Genomic DNA, 24,380 nt, shown 5'->3' on the forward strand with positions numbered 1-24,380 from the left:
CTCAGACGACAGTTCGGAGAGAGGAGGATGCACGATGATATCATCCCTAGGAAAGATTTGAATCTCCGAACTGAAACGCACTCTCTTCTGAGGAGTGCAAACGCCATCTCCTGAATCTTTTCTTGCCTTTCGTTTGAAATGAAGACTTGAGCGAGCTTGGAATCCAGCGTTGCTCCTAGGAAAGACTTCCTTTGAGATGGTTCCAGATCCGATTTCTTGAAGTTTATTGAGAAACCTAGACTGTGAAGCAGGCAAAGGCATTTCTGGACATGTTTGCTTGCTGTGGCGTAGGAATTGGCCTTGATAAGGCAGTCGTCCAGATACGGGTATATCTGAATACCCTGTAACCGTAAGTGGGCCGCCACAGGTGCCAACATTTTTGTGAATACCCTCGTGGCTGAACGTAGCCCGAAGGGAAGGACCTTGAACTGGAAATCCCTGCCAGCCACTCTGAACCTTAGGAACTTCCTGTGCCTGGGGAAGATGGGTACGTGGAAGTAAGCATCCTGAAGGATAGTGTTGCCATGTGGTCCCCTTCAGTCAGAAACAGGAGGATCTCTTGGAGTGACAACATTCTGAACGTTAACTTTTTGATGTATTTGTTGAGGGCACGCAAATCGAGGATGGGGCGCCATTCCCCCGTTTCTTGCGTATCAAGAAAAAACGAGAGTAAAATCCTTTTCCTCTCTGATGTTGAGGTACTTTGTCGATTGCCCCTTTTCGAATCATCGCATTGATTTGGATGAACAGCTCCCTGAGATGTGCTGGGGGGGGGTCCTTTTGGGGGTGAATGTGGAGGGGTCTTTATAAATTCCAATATGTGGCCTTTGGAAACCACATCCAAGACCCATCTGTCTGTGGTAATATTTGACCATTGTGAGCAATGTAGGGATATTCTTCCTCCAATTTGTTTCTGGCTGGGGCAAAGTGGTGGCAGGATGCGTTTCTCACTTCTTGTTAGCGTTGTCCCTGCCCCGATATGTTGCTTTCCCCCGGGGCTGCGAAAATTACTTCGTCTTTGGCCATAAGGTTGTTGTTTATAAGGCTGGTACCTTTGGTTGCTTTGGTTGTTTGTATATGGGCGTTGCTGGTAATATCCTCCCCTACTTGAGAAGTTACCCCTTCCTTTAGCACCACGAAAGGAAGATTTACGGTACTGCAGAGTACCTAACGACCGTGCAGTTTCCGTATCTTTCTTAATGGCTTGCAAAGCTTCGTCCACATGTGAGCCAAAGAGAAGCTCGCCATCATAAGCCATATTTAGTACCTTGGCTTGTACCTCTTGTCTAAAGGATGTAGATTTCAACCATCCCTCTCTTCTAAGTACTGCAGCTCCCGCCAATTGCCTGAATCCTGTGGCAGCCACGTCCACTGCCGCATCGATGATTTCAGACGAAGCACACTCCCCTTCTTGCAGAATTTTTGTGGCCTCTGAGCGGTCCGGTTCAGGCAGTTTCTGTATGTACGGCGATATGTCGGACCACATTTGCCTATCATACCTGCCGAGAATCGCCAACGAATTAGCAGCTCTAACTGTGGTCGCTGCAATAGTAGATACCTTTTTGCCAATGGTATCGAGACGCCTCCCGTCCTTGTCCGTAGGAGTCGAGATCTGAGATGACGGGTTCCTCGCTCTCTTCTGAGCTGCTTGCGCAATAACTGAGTCCGTCTTTGCCTGACCGATCAGGCAAGCAGGTGAAGAGGCGGGCGCCCTATATTTCTTATCTACTCGCGGCAATACCGCCGGCGAAGAATTTGGCGTGGCCATGATCTTGAGACCTTCTTTCCAAATAAAGTCTATAATAGGAATAGACCAACTCTGTTTCTGAGACAGACTCTTAAAATCGTACAGAAAACAATCATCTTGTTTAGCCTCCATGGAAATGAGAAACCTCTTAGTTGCCTTGTCCATAATCCTATGGAAATTCGCAATATCCACCGCTGGTGACTCAGCCTTTGGTTGTTCATCAGGGGAAGGTGTGTCCGCTTGATAATCTTCATACTCCGACGAGTCCGATTTATCCAATTCCCCTTACTCATGAGTTTCCTCATCAGTATTGTCATCCTCCTGTTGATGGTAGGAGACCGGTGTTGAAGGCCGGGCATGCTCTGCCCCTTCCGTCATCGTAGCCCCTGAAGTTTGAGTTACCCGAGGCTGGGGGGAAGCGATACGAGAGTCGCCTGACTCCGAAGGCGGGAAACGGCGATAATAATCGCTTAACATATACTGCAAATTTTGAAAAAGTTCCATTGGCATTTGCATCCCTGGCGCTGGTGTATTCACCAATGTAGGCGCTTGTATTTGCTGTTCCTCATCCTCCTGATCCTTTACTCGTATAAGTAAGTCAGATGGGCTCTCAGCTGCTTGAAATAGCTCATCACCAGATCCCTCTTCCTCAGAATCTAAGAGCCTGTCAGGCATTTTAAGAGGCGACATTGATGTGGATTGAGATGAACGTTTTTGCAATAGAGCCGCAGTTGTGGCTGGAGATGGTAGGGGTATGGCAGTGCTCCTTGCTGACCATACCTGAAGGTCTGTGCAAGACGACAGCTTTGGTGTGGTTGGATTCTCTCGTTGCAAGGTGAAATCAGAGTCTTGTGGTGTTGTCTTCGTCGTCGAGGACAATAGCTCAGTCAACGTCAGAGGCTGTTTTGTTTTCGTCGACGCGGCGGATTTCGTCGTCGACGGGGTTACCTTCTTCGTCGACGAGGCCGTCGACAAGACAATCTTCTTCGTCGACGAGGCCGTCGACGACGACTTCGTCGACGTGTCCGTCGACGGGGTCTTCTTCGCCGAAGAGATCGTCGACAGCAGCTTCGTCGACGACGCTGTCGACGTCGGCACGGTCTTCTTCGTCGACGGTAAGGCTGCCGTCGAAGACGGGGGATTTGTCGACGCTGGTTTCATTTTCGTCGACGTCTGATCGTCGACGAGGGGTGTGACAATCTTCGTCGACGAGATGGGACGAATTTGGACATGAACATAAGTTGGAGAGGAGGCTGAGGACATCACCATAGACGGTTTTGGTGAGGAGAAAGTCATAGTAGAAGTCATCGCAGAGGCTGCCTGACTGGAAATTGGCAGAGCAGTTGGTGCCTTAGTCACAGGTCTCTGAGGAGACACTAAAGACGCAGTCTTTTTAGAGTCTGTAGGCTTCACAGATTTCTCAGAGGATTTCTTACATTTAGAAGTAGAAGGTTCACCAGCATCTGAAGCGAGCTGGGCCTGCTTCGCCACTTTAGCCTTAGGAGTAGGCACCTTACTCTCAGCCATCCTCTTTCTGGATCCCATAGAAGACCCTGAGGCAAAACTTCCTACCTCAGAAAGTGGCGCATCTTTATCCTTAATTCGCTGAAGCCACAGCAGCAGGCGACCCTCTCTGTCCCTGAGGGTCTTAGGAGGAAATTTGCGACAGATCTTGCACTCCTTACCCTGATGATCAGGGTACAAGCAGTAGAAGCAGCGCGTATGCGGATCCTCCTTAAACAGCCTTGCTTTTCCGCAAGAGTCACAGGCCCTGAACAGGGACTTTGATGTAGACATGTTTAAAGCAAATCCTTACAAGTAGAGAAAGAACTGAGCAGAGCTCAGAGGGACTCCCTATCACACGACGTGCAGTAAAAAATCTGAGAGCCTGGGTCTCTGGGGAGAGCATTCTGGTGGGAGCTGTGGCCTGATTGGCTGCAGTTTGGTCTATACATAATGACCTGGATAGTCACTAAGGTGGAAGTTTTATATGCTGTAGCTGGGGCTACTTTACTTCCTGGTTGGGTATACTGTTATTTGTTATGTACAAATGGTATATTTTACTGCTTTTTTATGTACCGTGGGCTCCCACTCCGACGACGGGGAATGATTCAGGCATGTGAATCTATGAAAGACACCCCTAATACTGGAGAAGAGGCCTTGCACCACGTCCGAGTTCAGACGCCATTCGTAATCCATCGAGCACCGACGGCTTAGTTCGTCCGCCCTGGCGTTCAGAGAGCCTGCCAGGTGTTGAACCACCAGGGTCACGCCCTGATGTTCCAGCCATTGCCAGAGGCGCAGAGCCTCCTGGCATAGGGTCCACGACCCCACCCCGCCCTGTTTGTTGCAGTACCACATGCGGTGGTGTTGTCCGTGAACACCTGCACTACACTCCCGCTGACAAAGGGGAGGAATGCTTTCAGTGCTAGACGAATCGCCCGTAGCTCCAACAAGTTTATATGGAGCCGGGACTCCACCGGAGACCAGATGCCTCTGATCTCTGCCTCTCCCAAGAGTGGCCTCCCCAGCCCCGGAGGGACGCGTCCATCACAACCACGTGCTCTGGTTGGGGAAGGGAGAGTGATCTGCCTCTGACCCAATCGCGGTCCGTAAGCCACCACTGCAGTTGTCTTGCCTTCTGAGATCAAGACATGGTCGGACAGGTTGCCCTGATGCTGGGCCCACTGAAACTTCAGGTCCCATTGCAGAGCCCGCATCCGCCACCGGGCGTGATGCACCAGAAGGATGCAGGAAGCCATCAGCCCCAGCAGCCGCAGCGTCAACCTGACCGAAACCCGGGATAACGGCTGAAAGATGGGAATCAACGCCTGTATATCTTGGACTCGCCGTTCCGGAGGATAAACCCGAAACTGCGCCGAGTCGAGAACCGCTCCGATGAAAAGGAGCTTTCGAGAGGGACACAGGTGTGATTTCGGCACATTGATGGAAAACCCCAGCTCGTGCAGGAGGTCTGCCGTCATCTGAAGGTGGTGGGCGACTGTCTGGGGCGAGCCCGCCTTCAACAACCAGTCGTCTAGGTAGGGGAAGACTGTAACCCCTAACCTGCGCAGATGGGCTGCGACCACCGCCATCACCTTTGTGAACACCCGTGGGGCGCTGGTAAGGCCTAAGGGGGGCACGGTAAACTGAAAGTGCTCGTGGCCTACAGTGAACCGCAGGTAACGCCGGTGGGCCGGCAGGACGGGGATGTGAAAATACGCATCCTGCAAGTCCAACGCTACCATCCAGTCTTGCGGGTCTAGAGCAGCCAAGACCTGAGCCAACATCTTGAACTTCTCCTTCCGGAGGAAGCCGTTGACGTTCCTTAGATCCAAGATAGGACGTAGGCCCCCTTTGTCCTTCTTGGGTACCAGAAAGTAGTGGGAATAGCAACCACGCCCTACTTCTGGCCCAGGAACGCGCTCGAAGGCCCCATTGGCCAAGAGGGCCGTAACTTCCTCCTGCAGAAGTGTCAAGTGGTCCCCGACACACGGTAGTTCTGCGGTGGCATGGCTGGAGGATTGGTCTTGAAGGGGAGGGAGTAGCCCCTTCAGACGATCTGCAGCACCCACCTGTCCGAGGTGATAGTGCGCCAGCGGGAGTGGTGATGGCGAAACCTGCCACCCACCGGCGTCACATTAGCACGACTAGGAGGACTTTGAGGCGGATGCTGCGGGGGGAGGTGTGGTCTGACCTCGCTGTTGTCCCCGACCGCCTCCACGGCGGTTTCCACGGCCGCCACCGCGTTGATAAGTTTGTTGCGGCGCGTGGCTGGCAGCACGTGTGGGACCGCCCCTTCCTTGGCCACGAAAGGAGCGAAACGAACTCGTTTGCTGGCGCTGGGTCGAGAGACCCAAGGACTTGGCCGTGACCCTGGAGTCCTTGAAGCGCTCCAGCGCGTGGTCCGCTTTGTCGCCAAACAGGCGACTGCCATCAAACGGCATGTCCATCAAGGCATTCTGGACATCTGCCGAAAAGTTGACGGATCTCAGCCAGGCGTGGCGACGAATCGCCACCGTCGTGGACATCGCTCTGCCCAGCGAGTCGGTCGTATCAAGACCACACCTGATGGAGTATTTCGCTGCGTCTCGACCTTCAATCATAGCTTTGCGGAGTTTTGCCCGTACCTCCGGTGGGCATCCCGGCAGCAAGTCCGCGACCGTATCCCACAGAGAGTGGGTGTAGCGGCCCAAGAGGAATGCGGTGTTGTAAGACCGCAGTCCCAGACTCAGGGACGAGAAGACCTTTTTTCCATACTGGTCGTACCTCTTAGATTCCCTGTCGGGCGGGGCCGACAGGAATGCGGTCTGGGAAGTCGAGGCCTGGATCACCAGACTCTCAGGGGTGGGATGGGTGGACAGGAACTTGGGGTCATCCGTACACGGACGGTGGCGTCTGGCCACGTTCCTATCAACAGGCGAACCTGAAGCGGGTCTGGACCACGTGCCCAAAAGAACGTCAGACAAGGCCTCGTTGAACGGCAGCAGTGGCTCCTGTGGGCATGACTGCGGTTTGAGGACCTCAGTGAGGATGTTAGTCCTCACGGCCGCGACATGGAGCTCAAGGTGTAAGGCCTCATCAACACCACTGAATAGGCTGCCCCCTCCTCCGAAGCCACGGTAGGAGGCGAGACAAAGCCAGGGTTAGGGGATTTGTCTAGACCACTGGCGTCACCCAAGTCACCTGCCCAGTCCACATTGTACTGACACTCACGCGTCAGAGGGTCCTGAGACCCCTCCCAATCCTCTCCGTAATCTACCTCCTCATCATATTCAGGATCAACAAGGTAGACCGGCTCCTCGGGGTTCACAGGCCCCATCGGCGTCTGGCGACGCCGGTCCGACACCGTGACCGGAGTCGGAGAGGGTATGGGGGCGGCGCCGCCCGGAGCCGGCGCCGGAGAACCGGCGCCGCGCAGGGACGGCGTCGGGGGCAACCCCGATGGAATCGGCGCCGGAGAGGTCGGCTGGCCAGCCGGCGTCGATCCTGAAGGCCCCTGCGGCGCCGGGACCGGAGCCATCGGCGGCGCCGGGGCCGGAGCACCCGGCGGCGTCGAGACAGGAGCCCCCGACCCGCTAGGGCCCTCGGACGGGGGCACAGGGCCCGAAGGCGCCGCAGGCCCCGTCGGAGGAGACAGCTTCCTCATGGCCATGAGGAACTCCTCTATCTCCTCGGGCTTCGCGGCTTGCCCAGGGACCGTAGGGTATGGATCAGGCCGCGCCGGCGGCTCCTGCGGAGCCGCGGGGGTGGGGCCACCCGAACCCCCGGCCACATCGCACGAGCGTCGGGGGGAGTCGGGGGTACGATGACGACGCCCCAACTTCTTGTGTTTCCTACCTGAGGAACCAGAGGAATGGTGACTACTCCCGGAGCGTTCGTGACGGCTCCGCGACCGCTCCCTCGACCGCTCCCTTGACCTCCGGCCGGACCGGGACCTCTCTCGACGCAGGGCCGACAGCCGCAGCTCGAGTAGCTTGCGGTACCGCTCCCGCCTAGCTTTACTCGTCAAGGCCCGGCAATCGACACAGGCGTCCACGTCGTGGTCGGGGCCCAGGCACCGGAGGCAGAGTCGGTGATGGTCCGTGACCGACATCGTGCGGTCGCAGTCATCACAGTTCTTAAAACCAGGCATCCTACCGGCACCGTAGAAAATATCAAAAGATTCAAAAACTTTGGTCAAAAGACCGGAGTACTGCACTTCTCGGATCTGCGCTAACTGGCGCGGAAAAAAAGAAGAACGGACGTCAGCGCGCGGAGGCGGCGTCTATATACTCCAGCGACGTAATCACGGCGCACGACGCCAACGACGGACGCGGAGCCGCTGGGGACGCCTGCAGACGACGCCTACCGACGCACATGGGTACTGCTACGCAAAAGTTTCCGGATCCAGACTGACGCCTGGGGATATTCTAAGGTAAGGAATCTAATACTAACCTGTTTCTTTCAGATAGGTCCTACTGCTTTATAAGGAACCAGTGCTTTAATCACATTCTCTACTTCCTTAGTGGAAAAGGATAGGTCCTCGCACAACCCAGAGGTGCCCACTGATGGAAGATCTGACAGCCCCGTCCTATCCTCCTCGATGGAAGTATAAAGGAGGGAGAAGTGATTGAACCATGACACCTCTGAGATGTTGCAAGTTATCAGCGTCTAAACTGGCCTGTTCCTGGTCCTAACTAGGTCCCAGAAACCCCTTGCATTCCTCCTGGAGCTAGCCTCTTTCAGATTGCACCAAAACTGATTATCCCATTGCTTTTTGGCTATGCTAATAGCGAGTTTATACTCCTTCCGGGCAGCGCGAATCCGCTCACTACCCTTGCTTTTAACCGCTTCAAAAAGGAGCCTTTTCGCCCTCCGAAAGTTCGTGGAAAACCACCCAGGATTGCCCTTAAGTTGCCGTCGATTACTGTTGGGAGAACCCCTGCCATTCGTTGAAAATAACTGACCAAGGGCTTTAGTAGTATCACTAAAAAGAGAAGAAACCTCCAAGTGATCTATACCAATGGATTCTAGCCTGCCCAAAGCTTTTGCCATGATTAATCCAATTTCGTGGACCTTCCCCTCATCCAGAGCAACCTTATGCCAATTCAGGCGCCTGCCACAATTCGAAGGACATACTTCGCCAGTTGACCGCAGCACAATTTTTTCATGAGAGCCTCTGGACTCCAACCACGTTGAGGACAGGGAAAGAGATAGAGGATTATGGTCACTGTCCGTCAAGGGGAGTACTACCATATCCCGCAAATGGGCCCACAGTTTAAAATCCAACAAAATATAATCAATTCTGGAAGAGTGGTCTACTCGGTTAAAGGTGTGGGCTCCACCAGAATCCGAGAGACTTTTTCCGTTAACCGCCCTTAAGCCATATTCCAATGTTTGGGCATTAAGCTGCAATGCTCGATGAGACCACTTCCTAATAGGAGTTATGGACAAGGGGGGGATACCCCTCCTTAAAACCTCTTCCAAAGTGCCAAGGATGTCATCTGCTGCCAAGGGCTCAAAGGTGCAATTGAAATCACCCCCGAGCAGAATATACATTTCCGGGCTACACTGAGTTTGTTCTTCTCCAAGCCGTAGTAAAGTAGGGGAAGGCAGGCTTGCTCCAGCGCCTCTAACGTAAATATTAAAGATTTCAAAAGACCGCCCTCCAAGAGGCCCCCTGACTGATAATCTTTGCAAGTCTGGGGACTTAGAGTCTCTATTTGTAATTTAAAGGCCCAGAGATGTCCTTATCCAGATGAACAGGCCGCCCGAAGGGCGACCTCGCCCTGAGGAGGAAACAATAGCAGGGACAAAGTAAGTTATATATACGACTTTATAGCATGGCTCCAGACCCAAAGTCCCTTGGAAAATACATATTCCAAAAGACTCAATAAAGCTGTTCCAATCTGGGAGATGCAAATTCCTGGAGAGGCCTGCAATGTTCCAGCTGATGATACTCCGGTCATTATTTTGCCCTCCAAAAGTTTGTGGTAAAGGGGAGCTGGGACCCAAATGAATATCTGGTGGTAAGCCCACCGATACCTCCAAAGGGCAGGGATCGACAATAAAAGACCCGCCAAGTGAGGCCCTCTTCGGGGCGCCAAACGAGAAAGGAACAGGAGATTGCGGCGAGGGGATGAACCCGGGAAAATCCTCAAACATAGTTAATCTACAACTCCCAGAGCTAGGAGGAGCAACAGGCGGCAACTTAGTTGGTAAAATATCTACAGGTCAACAACCCCATCCCGACCAGTGGGGGCTTGGGCCAAAATCTTGACTGAACGCTCTAGAGGGAGGATAGTCAGAATGAAAATACCTATTATCCCTGATCCCCCAGGTTAAGGGACTAGAAAGCCATGATTTTGCCGGGTAGGGGTTAAAGTAGCTAAGATCTTGAGTGCAAATACCAGAGCTGCCCCTCCAAAATGATTATTGCAGATAAACCTAGCTACCCTGGGATCTTTAAAGATGACCAGAACACAGTCTCCCTCCAGTCCTTGGGCCTGGTTCCAACCCAGTCAACCAGTCTTACATGAAGAACCGGGCCATCAAAAGATCTAGGCAGGGGTCTATTTTCTCTAAGCCAAAACATAGTTTTGTTTTTTAGATCGTAGTACGATTCAGGTTTACCCTGCTTATGGAAGGGGACTCCAGTAAGTATGGCTACGAAGGGCTGGCAATCGGGTGGTAAAGTAACATGTGGGATACTAGGAACACCCCTCTCCTCCACTTTCTGCTCTTTGGACAGTGCAATTGGCTTGTCAGATCTGACCCCATACCTCCCTTAATGATGTTAGAACTAAGGTCTTGAGTGGGATGCTAATTGGCAGACCCTGAAGGCCCTTTGTCCGGGATTAGTTTTTTTTAGCGTCTGAATGGGCTATAGGTTGGACAGAGAGGCCCGATTTAGCAGACCCAGGACTCCCAGGTTCCCTCTGTGGGCCCTCTACAGATGAAAGAGGGGCGCTCGACACTGGCACCCTCGAAGAATCTGCTAGTGTGACTATTACAGCATTATCGATCGCTACAGTATCGTCTACAGCTAATGGCTGGTGAAAAGAGTTCCCCAAAGGGCCCACCTTCCCGGATTTTAGAATGGAGCTTGATTAAAGACTTGAGGGAGAAAAAGTTGTCAAGAGTGGCCTGCTCGAATCTGTCAAGCCGCTCTGACACCCCCTTCACTCGCTCAAGAACCGGGAGAATTAAAGATTTCATTAATTGCTCAATCTGAACAAGAGAGGGAACCTCAGATGAGGTCCCTGCAGTGGAATTTAGTTGGGATTTTGTAGTTGACTGCTTAAACCCAGAGTTAGCCTGTCTCGCCCCCAAGCCGCTGTTTTTCGTGTACCCCTTTAGGTAGTTTAGTCTCGACTTCTTAGGTGGTTTCAATAGTCTACCCTTACGAGGACTTAAAATAAGTTTCCTTTTAAAGGGGGCTGTTCCAGTTACTTTGTCAGCCACGGCCCCCAAGAGTAGAGGGGCTTGAGGGGTAACAGAGCACTCAAGAGCAACTAGGGCCGATTGCTCAGGAGGTAATGGGTCAGATGCCGGGTCAGATGCCAGATTTACAGGCCCACACGGCTCTAAGGTAGAGAGCCTATCAATACTGGCCCTTATCGCATTTATCCTTGGGCAATCAGAACCAGGAGTGACGAGCACAGTGGGCGCAGACGTGTGTTCAGGATAAGAAACTAGTGCCAATTGCCCCAAGGATGAACGTCTATGGACGAGAAGATCGCATGAAACACGACGTTCCGTGAGGGTAATCTCCTTCTCCAGGACAGAAAAGGCACGAGTAATAAACTGGTCCATAGTGCCACTTATGGGGCCTGCACCACCCCTCATCGCTTTCCCGGATCGCGTCGACATTGGCATATGAAGTCCGACTGGTAAAGAACTGGCAAAATGCCGAACTTACAATAAGCTGACAACAGTAGTAGCGCGATGTTTAAGTACAATATGGGCCACAGGTTAGGGGGGAAAGCCCAGCCCAGCCCCGTTCGGCACCGGACGCCCACCCTTGTCCCGGGCTTCTCCCGGGATGCTCCTGCGCGCTCCCGCGCAGCGGTAACCCGGAAATATTATATACAACACGCTCGGTCCAGGGGGCGGGGCTGTCCAGGCAACGCACACCAGGTGGAAGAGGTGAAGCAGGGGCTCCTGGTAAACGGAGTCCCTGCAGCGTTTGGCACAGACCTCCTAAACACCTCCGTAGCCCCACAACAGTAAGGATATCAATGACAGCTCTCTATAGTCCAGCACCTCCCCACAGTCAGCGGAGCAAAGCGGCACCCGCACAGCGGGTGCGGCGAGTCGTGGGCTTATCTCCTCCTTCTCCTCCTCAGGCAGCTAACGGCAACGATACTCCAAGCCAGGTAAAAATGCTCCCCTAATATATTCGAAAAACCCTAATGCTACTGCTCGCCCGGGGAAGCTGGAGGGTGCTTATGACTTTAATGAGTATATCCCTGGAAGAGAACTAGGATTACAGGTAAGTAACTAATCCTTCTTTTCCAGGGGATACTCATTAATAGTCATAAGCACTGAATAGAGTAGCAAGCTCATACCCACAAGACGCGGGCGAACAGAAAAAATAATAACAACAGCTTTAACACAAAGATCTCAGCTAGAATTAGCAAATACATTTCTGAGAGATGCTTGTCCAACCTGTGCATCTGCCGGAGTCAAGACAATAATGGCGAGTAAAAGTATGTACTGAACGCCAAGTAGCTGCCTTACAGATTTCTGCCATAGAAACATTTCTAAGGAGAGCTGTGGTGGAAGCTTTCCCTCTTGTAGAATGCGCCTTTGGTCTTCCTGACAAAGACCTGTTTGACAACTGATAAGCTAGAAGAATACAAGAAACAATCCATCTAGAAATGGACCTCTTAGATGCTGCAGAGCCTGTATTAATAGGACCATAATTAATGAACCAATGGTCTGATTGTCTCAAAGTCTTTGTTCTGTCCAAGTAAAACTTAAGGACCCTTTTCAGATCTAAAAAGTGAAGAGACCTTTCAGCAGGACCGGTAGAATTTGGGAAAAAAGTAGGCAAGGTTATGGCCTGATTAATATGAAAATCGGACACTATCTTCGGCAGAAAAGCAGGATGCGTCCTGAGTACCACCCTATTAGAATGGAACACAGTGAACGGTTCTTTGCAACACAAGAGCCTGGATCTCGCTCACTCTACGAGCAGAAGTAATGGTTACCAGGAACGCTACCTTCCAAGTTAAATGTTGCAAGGAAGCTTTATGTATAGGTTCAAAAGGAGCACCCATTAACTTAGTTAACACCACATTAAGCTCCCAAGGTGGAGAAGGTGACCTGACTGGCGGATACACCTTTCTTAAACCTTCCAGAAAATCCTTCACTACAGGCATCCTAAAAAAGGAGGTCTGAGTAGGTGATTTTCTGTAGGCTGTGATCGCAGCAAGGTGGACTTTAATAGAATTAAATTGAAGACCACATTTCGCTAAATGTAAGAGATAAAGGCAAAATCACCTGTTCCTGACCATGGATAGGATCAAAACCATTACTCTCACACCACAGAAAAAATAGTTTCCATTTAAATCCATAGGATTTTCTTGTAGAAGGCTGCTTCGCCTCCTTAAGGATGTGCATACAGTTAGGATTCAACTGCAAAGTGTCCATTCTGGATGACTTCAGGAGCCATGCTGCCAGGCGTAGGGAGGACAGATTGGGGTGGAACACTCTCCCCTTCTGCTTGGACAGAAGATCCGGGCGACACGGCAATCTCCTGAGTGGCACTTCCGACAATTGAAGGAGATCTGGAAACCACCATTGGCGTGACCACTCGGGGGCAATCAGAATCATCCTGGAGTCGGTTTTGTACATCCTGTTGATTACTGTTTGTATCAACGGGGTCGGTGGAAAAGCGTACAGTGAGTTCCGACACCAGTCTATCAAAAGGGCATTCCCTTGAGACCCGTTCTGGGGAAACCCGTATGCGAAGACGGGGCATTTTGTGTTTTCCACATCTGCGAACAGATCGATATCTGGTGTTCCCCATACCTGAAAAATACTGTTTGCGACTTCCTCGTTGAGAACCCAATCGTGAGCCTCGACAAAGTCTCTGCTTAAGAAATCCGCCTGCGAGTTGAGGGACCCCGGCAGATGCACTGCTGTTATCGACAAGTCTCTCGCTAGTAACCAATTCCAGATGGTCTGGGCTTCTATGGACACAGTCCTGGACCAGGTACCCCCCTGCTTGTTTAAATAATACATTGTAGTTGTATTGTCTGTTTGCACCAGGAGGGACGAGACTGGAATGATGGAAACAGGGACTTGAGGGCTAGATGAACCGCCCTTAGCTCCAGCAGGTTGATGTGATAGCCCTTCTCGGAGTCGGACCATAGCCCTTGTACTTGCAGAGGGCCCATATGAGAACCCCAACCTTGGAGTGAGGCGTCTGTGATCAGAGTTTGAACAGGAGGATCTTGATGAAAAGGAACTCCTTGCATCAAGTGTGATCTCTTCATCCACCACCTGATGGAGTCCTTGGCGGACTGAAGGAGGAGAATCCGATCCTCCCAGCACCCTGTCCTCTGTCTCCACTGATCCTCTAGACACTGTTGCAGAGGACACATGCGCAATCTTGCATTTGGAACTATGAAGATTCACAATGCCATGGATCCCAGAAGAGAGGATACTTGACGAACTGTCGGATAAGTCGATTGACAAAGAAGTTGACACTTTGACCTGATTGATAACCACCTCTCCTCCGAAGGACACACGTTTTCTCTTTCTATGTCCAAAAGAGCTCCCAGGTAATGGATCTGCTGAGTTGGGTTCATAATCGATTTCTTGAAATTGACCTGGAGACCCAACTTGTGCATGAGGTGAAGGCATATTGGCAGATCTTCCATAGAGATGGGGACGAACTTTTTAGGAGCCAGTCGTCCAAGTAAGGGTATATGAAAATCCTCCGTTACAGAAGGAAGGCAGCAACCATCGCCATACACTTGGAAAACGTTCGGGGAGCTGACTTTAGTCCGAATGGAAGTACTGCATATTGGTAGTGACGAACTGATACATGAAATCTGAGAAATTTGCGATGTCTTTTGGAGATTGGAACATGAAAATATGCATCCTTCAGGTCGATGGAACTCATCCAGTCCCCCTGTAGTAACTGGGGGAATATTTGATGGAGGGCTAACATTCAAAACTTCTCCTTTCAAATGAATCTGTTCAACAGTCTCAGATCCAGTATGGTTCTGAATTCTACTTTGGGGCCTTTCTTTTTAACCAGGAAAAAACGGGAGTACAGACCTTGGTTTCGCTGTGGACGAGGAACTTTCTTTATGGCTTTCTTGCACAGAATGATGTTTGCTTCCTTTTGCAAAAGCTTTAGATTTTGATGAAACATTATCTTCGGACTGATAACGGGAGGAGGTTTCTTGAATTTGAGGAGGTAGCCATTTTGGATAATGCTGATGACCCACCTGTCCTTTGTTAATCTTCTCCACTTGTCCAAGTATGACGCAATGCTTCCTCCAACCGGAGTGGACGACGGCTGCGGAGGAAGTTTCTTTTCATTGCTTTTGAGGCTGTTTTGCAGCAGAGGACTGTTGTCTGTTTCCTCCTCTGCCTCGCCCAGGTCTGCGCTACTGAAACTGCGACCTCTGTTGGTTCTGGCCCTGATTTTGCGAAGACCAGTTTGACGTTTGCCCACGTTGCTGAAAAGACCTCTTATCGTAAGGACGACTATTACGACGGCGGAAGTCTTTCTTTTTCTCCAGGCCCACTGCCTTCAGAGTATCCAGCTCCGACTTCACCTTGGCAATCTCATCGTCCGCATGAGATCCGAATAATGTCGACCCGTTGAAAGGTAGGTTAACTATTTTCCTTTGGGCATCTGGCTTAAGCCCCGTGAGGCGCAGCCAAGCCGACCTTCTGGAGCATATGCCATGGGCATAACCGTGCGCTGCAAGATCCGCTGAATCCGCAGCCGCACTAATACTTTGATTTGCCACCAATCCACTTTCTTCAACAATCTCCAGGAAATCTTTCTGATCTTCCTTAGGAAGCTTCTCCGCAAACCTAGCCATAGAGTCCCATAACAGGCGATCATAGCGACCCAGTAAAGCCGCAGCACTGGCCACTCATAACAGAACAAGCTGTGTTACACATTCTCCGGCCCAAGGAGTCCATATTTTAACTGTCTTTCTCCGGTAGAGCAGATGAGACAGACGTAGCCGAATGGGCCTTCCTGGCTGCCGCCACTATGAGAGAATCTGGAGGTGGATCTGTGCGCAGGAAAAGGGGATCTTGATCCGGTGCTTTATATTTTTTCACAATTCTTGAGGGCCCTGACCCCACTGTTGCCGGCGTCAAGAATGTCTTCATTGCCGGCTCCAACAAACCGGGCACCAATGGAAGAAGTGGCCTAGCAGAGGACTTATGATGTAAAGTCTCAAATATGACAGACGACTTAACCTGAGGCGCTGTCATCGTTATGTTGAATTTGCTAGCCCCACGACACAATACCTCATTGAAGGTTCCTAAATCATCCACAGGAGAGAGGGTGGCGTTGATGAGCTCGTGGGCGAATAGACTCTGTAAGAAGACCTTGTTGGAGAAGAAGAAGCAGGAGATCAATGCCTTCTCTCAGGGGTAGTAGACCGATGCCTACTGCGCTCCCTAGAGCGTAAACGCCTCCTCACTGGAGATCTAGATCTTCTTGGAGACCCACCAGCCGGTGGTCTCGAAACCTCCACAGCAAGTTGTCTTTGATCAGGACTTTGTTGCATCTTCCAATGGCGGATGCTCTATAGCCATCTTGGAGACATGTGCACAGATGGGGTTTTAGGCACCAGAGAGCCCTCTTGGGAAACCTGCACAAATTGTATTCCCATTGAAGAGGAAGAAACAGATGAGGAAGAACTCCAAATAGAATGCGGAGATCCAGAAGCTGGAGTCTGAACCTCTCTGGGAACCAACTGCCTTTCTCTTGACGCGGACTTCCTCGACGTGGAGTCAGAATGCGCCACCACTGAAGAATCTTGGTGCGGAGAGGCTCTGACCACTGGAGGCCTGTCCACAGATGCCCTTGACTGCAGGTCGTGTTACGCAGACCTTGGAGGGTCATCCAATGCCCTCGACACCGACTCAGACTTCGACAAAGACCTATAAGAGGTCTGAGAGGCTGATCTGGAATGCCTCGACGCCGACCGCGAGACAGGTGGCGGAGACCTCGACGTCTACTTCCTCGACGTCAAATGTTTTCTCGACGCAGACAGGACATTTTCAAGCCTCGAGTCCGAGGCATGCCTCAAAGTCTAACCATGTCTCGACGGCGACCTGGATCGTCTCCTTTTCTCAGGTCTCGACTTCGTACCTTCATCCCTCGACCTGAATTTTTCTCTCGACGTCGACCTCACTTTTCCTCTCGACGTCGACAGCATTCTCTCTCTCGACGTCGAACGCCTTACTCTCGACGTCGTCCTCACAGCAACCGACACCAAATGTCTCGACGTCGACAAGCTTATCGACGGCGACTTTGATCTCCGCTTCGACGCCGACTTATGCCTTACCGATGATGTCTTCGACGTCGATGCAGTTTTCTCTGGCCTCGACGTCGATCTAGATCTCGACGCCGCACTCACTTTCTTCGACGTCGCGGCTTCCTGATGTCGTTTTTTTTCTTGCTTTTTCCTTCAGGAGAAGCAGATCTTGGACGTTTTGAATGAGAAGAGGACCTTCCAGATGACAAAACACGCCTTGCCCCCTTTTCACAACGTCCTTCTCTCTCCATAAGCCCCAAAGGCCGAATCTTTTGTCTTTCCTTCAGAGTTCTTCTGGAAAGCTTGAGGCAACGATAACATTTTTCCACATCATATGTGGAAGGTAGACAAACCACACAAACAGAGTGAGGATCTGATTTAGACATCTTCCTCCCACAGAAAGGACAATTATAGAATAAAGGTGGCATATCTGACTAAAAAAAATTAGAAAATTTAGTCAGAAAAGGTAGAAAAACACCATCAATAACCAATACTGTCAAAAAAGACTGGAAAAAAACAAATTCTGACTGAAAACAGTCAAATTCAGCCAAGCTCAAGTTCCAGGTTCCTCACAGAACAAGCCGGAAAAAAGAACTGACCTGTCACCTGTGGGGCATGATGGGAACAGAGTTCCCCTGGAGGCCTTAAAGGCAAAGTGTTCAGATTATCTGAGGCCTTAAAGGCGAGGTGTCAGTCTGATTTTCTGTACAGGGATAGTTTTTCTGTATGCAGCCTTCTTAGGCTAATTGCCTTTTATTACGGATTCTTTGATGAAAATAAAAGGTTTTACTGGTTATGGAATGCATTTTAGGCTCATGTCCTTTTATTGCATTGTTTATATAGTTTATTTTCATACTGCAGAAAGTATGTAATGATGGCTTTATTAGCCTATAAGTTATGTTGGGCTGCATTTTATTGTGTTATACATGTATATGTGTATAATGTGTTTAGTACTATGTACTATTGTTATATTTTTACACACATATATGTATTTTGCTATGTGTTCCGGGTTCCCGCTCATGGGCGGAGATTATTCAGTGCTTATGACTAATAATGAGTATCCCCTGGAAGAGAACTGACTAGATGGTTACCCTAACCTTTTGCCTAGTGTTTAACTGGTTTTTGACTTAGTTGGCCTGGGATCCTGCTATTCAGGGCCCCAGGCTATCTGCTCTCTCTGTAAAATGGATTCCAGGTACTTTAGGTACATACCTATTTGGGGATTGCTTTTCCAGACACTGCCTGGGGCACACAAGGTGCTCCAGGCATAGCCCGGTTCAAACCAGTTGCTGGGGCACTCCAGCCCCAGCTCTGGCACGAAACTGGACAAAGGGGAAGGGGTGTAACCACCCCCTTCCCAGGTTCCACCCATAGGAGGGATCTAGCAGGTAATCCAACCCCTTAGTTTAGTATAAAAATAGGAGCTGTGTCTAGAGACATTAGGTTATTCTGGAAAGAAACTCTGAAACAAACTCTTGGACCTTCGACGTTCCATTTCGACTGGAATACTGAAGACATCTCCCTTGTGGTCAAGGAGTGACCACCCTGTGCAACAGGCACCATCAGTAAACTTGCCGGTTTGCTTTGTCGATGCTCCCGCCGGAACCCGAAGAGTTAGCGACGCAGGAACTGGACTTCCAGACTTCTCCGACTCTGACCCACATCCACAGCAAAGCTGAGACCCGTAACGGACACGAGAGACATGGGACCGGATATCCTGGACTACCTGCTTTTTGCTACCTGTGCAGCTTCTGAGGTACCCTCGAAGTTGTGCATTGGGGTTTGAGAAGCCCCAGACCCGACCAGCATTTGCACCGAAGCTCAGGCCTCCACACTCAACGAGTGCCGCGTGGGGCCGGCGCCTGCATTTCAGCTCAATGTGTCTTCCCGGTTGCTAGCCCGTTAGCAAGTGAGCCCTACGAAGACGGACCTTCGAATTTACAACGCTTGCTCCAGTCTTGCTCCAGCTTCCCTGTGAAGGAGAAGCGCCCCAGACCTTGCTGGTCTGAACAGAAGCCCATTTTCACTTCCTGCGTGGGTTGCGGTTACCAAGGCTTGTTGGGTCCAATCCAGATACAGACACCGCAGTCACCTAGATCCTTCGCGGGACAGCTCGTATCCAGCGCCTGGTCGTCGTCGCTTCCTGGTCCACGTGGCTGTAGAGACAAGCATCACCTCTTCACCTGATTGCATCTAGAAATCGCCTGATTCCTTCCTGATCACTGGCTAGTGACCCAGACTCTGTCCCCTCTGTCTTCAGGTTCTTCTCGACTCAGATCCACCCGGACACTTTTCCCCTGGCCGCCTGCAGCACTTTCTTGCAGCTCTCCAAAGGAAACAGCGATGAAACCCGACACGAAAGAACCCCTATGCACCCGGCTTCCCTGGGTGAGGTAACTAGAGTACTCCGGTGCTCCCGTGGGTATTAACTATCCAAGTGTCCTAGTTTAACAGGGTTTCTCGTAGTCCATCCGGAAGTGTCCAAAATCTACTACTTCGTAACTTCTATGTTCCCATTGAAACTCTATGGAAACCCGCGTGTGTGTTTAGACACTGCACACGCCTCCCGTGTGCCTCCTACTTCCAATCCCTTAGTTGCTCAGTGTAGCCCCAGCGATTTCCTAGGCCCTAGGCCTACTCACCTTTCCTGAAGTGGTTATTATACCACTTACTTAGTATATGGTTCGTTAGGCCCCAAGGGCAGAATTGTATTTGTGCAACTTATAGTATGCTTATTGAGTAACTTGTGCTGTATCTCGAACTCTGACCTCATAAAGAGTGCAGAGGGGTTGTGTTAGTAATAAATACATATATATTTGATATATACCTTGTGTGGTGTCCTTTCATTTGGTATTCAAGGGATTATAATTGGTAAAACAATTGGCTTCACATGCCCTCTGAAGTATTAGCCTAAGACTGCTTTGCCCATGCTATCACTGGGATAGCTGGTCTATAAAGTTGACTTTACAACCATCAATATAAAGGTTGTTTGGACTGGTGCAGGGTGCCCACTAGAATAGTGGGCATCATATACCAGGCCAACTTCTCACACCAACCAACGAAAGTAGATTATTATCCATCAGGTAGAGGCAGCGGAATGGAGGAAAGAAATTGAGAAAAAGCGCCACCATACCAACAACCCTGAAACATGATGCATTTATTTCATGCCGGAACTTAATGTTTATCATAAGGTATATTTGTTTAAGGCACATAAATAGCTTATTAAAACTAACAAACTCCCATTTCCAAAAGTGATTAAGTACCAGAGCAAAAAAAGACACGCAAAGGTAGCAATGCCTACCTTAACAACCTTTCCTGGCAATACCCACTAGGACAAGAAAGTAGGACAAAGAACAGCATCCAATTCTTACACTAAAAAGTGCTGGTTTTTAGAACTAGGTCTGCCCTTGTGTTGAATGACAACTTGGGAGATATTTAAGCTCAAATTCATTTCTAAAAGAAACCAAGAAACACTAGGCTTTCTAGTTGAGGCAGCTTTTGGAAGACGTTTCTGCCCTTGTTCTTCTTTTGAAAGCAGTTTTTGCCTTTGTTCTTCTACATTAGAGGCTCATAAAGAACATTCATCAAATCAATGAACAGCTAGCCACCACCACAAGAAACCCCTCTCATTAAACATTATAGATGGCAGCTTGCCATTAAGAGGACAGTGCTTTAGAAATGTTTTCAAATTATGCAGTTTATTTTAAGATTATGTATTTTATAAAAAGCCAACATTTTAATTAGTCTACACACTTACAAACTGAGCAATCACAACTATCAACAAACGGAAAGGTTCAGGAAAATAAACATTCCCTTACGGATAAGAGCATGAAAAACTGTGTATCTTGTCTCATTCTGCGGAATAGAATATTTTCCATTTACAATTCTAAGTTTAGCGCCATCTTCAAAGGGGTGTTGCTTGAAGCACAGCAAATATAGAATGCATCCGAGGGCCTATCAAAAAATTGGGAACAGTTAATATTAACATGAAGTAGACTGCTCCCACCAGAAGAGGCAATATGTATTATAGTAATTAGGAATATAAAAGTAAACAATTATTTCACCCTTGTGCAAAGCGATACACCAGCATTAATAGACAAGATCAGCAGGATCATACAAAGAATACACATATGAATTGATCAATATACACAGTATGAAAATCAGTCAGTCAAATACACTTTATTCGATTTGTTAAAAATCATAAAAGACATTAAAAACATTTATATACAAATTTACAAGTTACATTTACAAGGACCAAGCAAGGGCGTTATATACAACACTAGGACACAAGGGCAATACAGGAAGATGATTCAGGTGCGGCTCAAGGGGCTAGGCAAGATCCCTAGATGCCACCAAATTTGTTTTCACTCTATGAGCCGCCACCAGAAAGCTGGCTACACCAAATATGATGATAGTACTGCCCAAGGACTGCAAGTAAACTAGAGCCGGCCTAACTTGAACAAAGCCGGCTTCTCTTAAAAATTGGGACCAGATATTTTTTCCTAGCATCTGAATATAAACTGCAAAACATGGTAAAATGCATAGTGTCCTGGTGGGAGAATTCATCACATTTACACGGAGGGCCCTCTTCTGGTTTGCTCCAGGATGGGTATCTACCTGAGAAATAATGAATTAAATAAAATCTGAATTTGATTAACAGGTATCTATGGAAGGGTTTAGTTACAATTTTAATGTAGGGCTCAAGGGAAGGGGAAATCAATAGCATATAATGTGATCTGACAGTTGGTTTAATCGGTTCTTGCTCCTCCTGAGCCAATCTGGCCATGTCCATAAAATGCAATTTGGTCCAGTTAATGTCCTCCCTCCTGATACAGGAAGGGGAATTAAATAATTCCGGGGGTCCTAGCTGTAGGAAAGTGTGTCTCACGTAGCCCAGCCAGGCTATTCTCTTTACATGGTCCAAGGACATAACATCGTGCAAAATAGCATGGTTGAGGGTTAATTCATCATTTAGCCAAGTCTTAAACTTAGACTGGCTCCTTTATTATTTTGGTTAATCAGTAACGTAGTCTAGGCCCACCTCCCCATGAATAGAAAAAGTAGGGGTGGACTGGGGTACGGAGAGAAGACGTATCAGGAACTTATTTTCCACTGTTTGTATTGCGTCCTGAGAGACGAACCCCCATAGTGAAGACCCATACATAACTATAAATATACATTTAGAGTTATAAATTTTTAAAAGTGCCTCCATGGGCCTGGCCCCTAACCTGTTTGCAAACCCTATGAGGGCTGAGGAGGCTCTCGCCAGTGATAAGCTCTTGATCTTGAATTGAGGTCCCCACGAGCCCCTATTATCGAAGCTAACCCCGAGATAGGGGAAAACTGTCACCCTGGACACTGCCTCACCCTTACAGAAAAAAGATATAGGCTTACCCTTATTTCTATGGCGGCCCACCACCATCGTATGGGATTTCTTCGCGTTGATTTTTAAATCCAAATGGTCCATAAAGGCACCAAATGATACCAGTAAACGCTGAAGACCCAGCCCAGTGCGTGCTATCAGGACTGCATCGTCCGCGTATAGTAGAGCCGAGATGTTGACTTATCCTACACGCGGAACGTCCCCCTCCAGTGCCTCAAGGTGTTTACCCAAACCGTTTATGTAGATGGTAAAGAGGAGGGGGGCCAAGATGAAGCCCTGGAGGACTCCTCTCTCCGTATTAAAACGGTCGGTGCACCTGCCCTCCTTGGTAACCTGCACTGTGGCAAACAGGTCCTGGTGAAGGGATACCATGAAATTCACAAGTGGTTTGTCAATCCCAGACTCCAATAAGATTTCCCATAATGTTGACCTCTTCACCAAGTCGAATGCTGAGGAGAGGTCCATGAAAGCCAGGAACAAGGACCCCTCCTTGGCAACCGTGTACTTGGATATTAACAGGTGAAGGTTCAAACACTGGTCCAGGGTACCTCTTTTAGCCCTAAAACCGTACTGGATGTTTGAAACGCCTCCACACCCCTCGATGTTACCTCTAAGTTTATATAACAAGACTCTGCCTAAGATCTTAATTGCAGAGTCTAGGAGGGAAATGGGCCTATAGCACCCTGGATCGTCACGTTGGCCCTTTTTAAAGATGGGCACGATAATTGAGGTGGACCAAATACTAGGGAAGACATTTCCGTTTGCAGCTGTGAAAACGTGGGTTAAAACCCCTGCCCAGAGTTTTGGGGAGTACCTATAAAAGTCAGCCGGAATCCCGTCCGGCCCCGGGGCTTTCTTCTTGGAGGTCTCCAAGATAGCACTCTCCACCTCGGCTAAGTCAAAGGGTAGGGGATCGCACTCCAAAACCGTCCACGACTTCTTCGGGGCGCCAAGCTCATTGTCACCATACACCTCTCTAAAGTGACGAATCCACTTTCCATCTGGAACAACACAATCCAAGGCCGTGTTGTCCACATCTGAGAAGAGAGGTTGGTTAAATATGGCCCAAAACTGAGAGCTGTCACGAAGTACATCAATAGACATTATTTTTTCCCAGGCCTTATTCTTTATATCCTTTTTCCTCCCGTTGATTGTGGCCTTATATTCCTTTCTTAAGGAGGCCACCGCTAACCTATCTCTTGGGGAAGTTTTTAGGGCTGTCATTAACGCCTTATGGGCTTTGGGGCACTTTGTGTCAACATAAAAAAAATAAAAAACAAAGTGTAACAATGGGTCAGCAGGAAAGTAGTGCAGCTATCTAAATGACTGTGTGTGTATTGAAAGAACACAATCCCTGAATACAAAGTATTCTTGGTGAAAAAATATGTTCCCATCAGATACCCGTCCTGTACCGCCCTACATCACTTGGGATCCTTCACCCGAAGGAAGTGGAAAGAACCACTTAGGATTAGGTAGATTGTGGCCTAATCAAAGTGTGAAGGAATGTAAGGTGTATGGGTATAAACTATTGTAGTGGTATCAGGGGGCACCAAGAAATATCAATAAGCAGTGCATTAAGTGCTCGCTGTAGCGTGTGAAAGTGAAAGAATTAATATTGGGTTGTGGGAGTGGAAAAAGAGTTTATTAGGGTCCTACCCACACCCAAGGCTAAAAAACAGTGCAAGTAGTAATAACAAATAACTACGGAGATATTATCTTGGTCGACATGTTTCTGCAGTATTCGTTGGCTCAAGAGATACCAGTCTGCTTCATCAGGACCTTGTTGTAAATAGAGTGCAACTGCTGATTTAAAGTGTATAGTGTGTATTAAAAGTCATATCACCTGAGAGCACCGGTGGACATGATCCAGTCAGTAAACAGTGGACAAACACACATGAAAATACAAAATACACACAGTTAGTGACGAAAGCTGCAAATACACAGAGATAATCTCGTGGAGTACAATTGTATGCCAAACATTTTATGGTCAGTGTTTGTAACAGTAATCTGTGAAATCTGACAAAAATCGATGTACATAGACAGCAGTCATTTCCCTTCTTCTCCCACTCCCCTCCTTGTGAGCACCATGGATACTGTAAATTATTGACTATATCACCCTGCCAGTAAAAACCCGTACCCCTATACATATGTACAGCCATTCTAGGCACCATGGCCTTTTTACCCTTTGGAATCCCTAGCCTCCCTCCTGCGCGTATCTTGCACCCCCTCTCCCATGTAT

General features: G+C 49.1%; 1 protein-coding gene across 4 annotated transcripts in view; it reads right to left on the reverse strand.

Moving 5' to 3' along the window:
• GAK (cyclin G associated kinase) overlaps nt 1–24,380 on the reverse strand; it is a 1,908,861-nt gene that overhangs the window by 1,453,880 nt on the left and 430,601 nt on the right. For all 4 annotated transcript variants that reach the window (XM_086961822.1, XM_086961820.1, XM_086961821.1 and 1 more), the window contains exon 8: nt 20,577–20,712. In XM_086961822.1, coding sequence (XP_086817948.1) covers nt 20,577–20,712 — 136 coding nt within the window. The remainder of the gene's footprint in view (nt 1–20,576; nt 20,713–24,380) is intronic.

Source organism: Lissotriton vulgaris, chromosome 3_1 (assembly GCF_964263255.1).
Source record: "Lissotriton vulgaris chromosome 3_1, aLisVul1.2, whole genome shotgun sequence".
NCBI lineage: Eukaryota > Metazoa > Chordata > Amphibia > Caudata > Salamandridae > Lissotriton > Lissotriton vulgaris.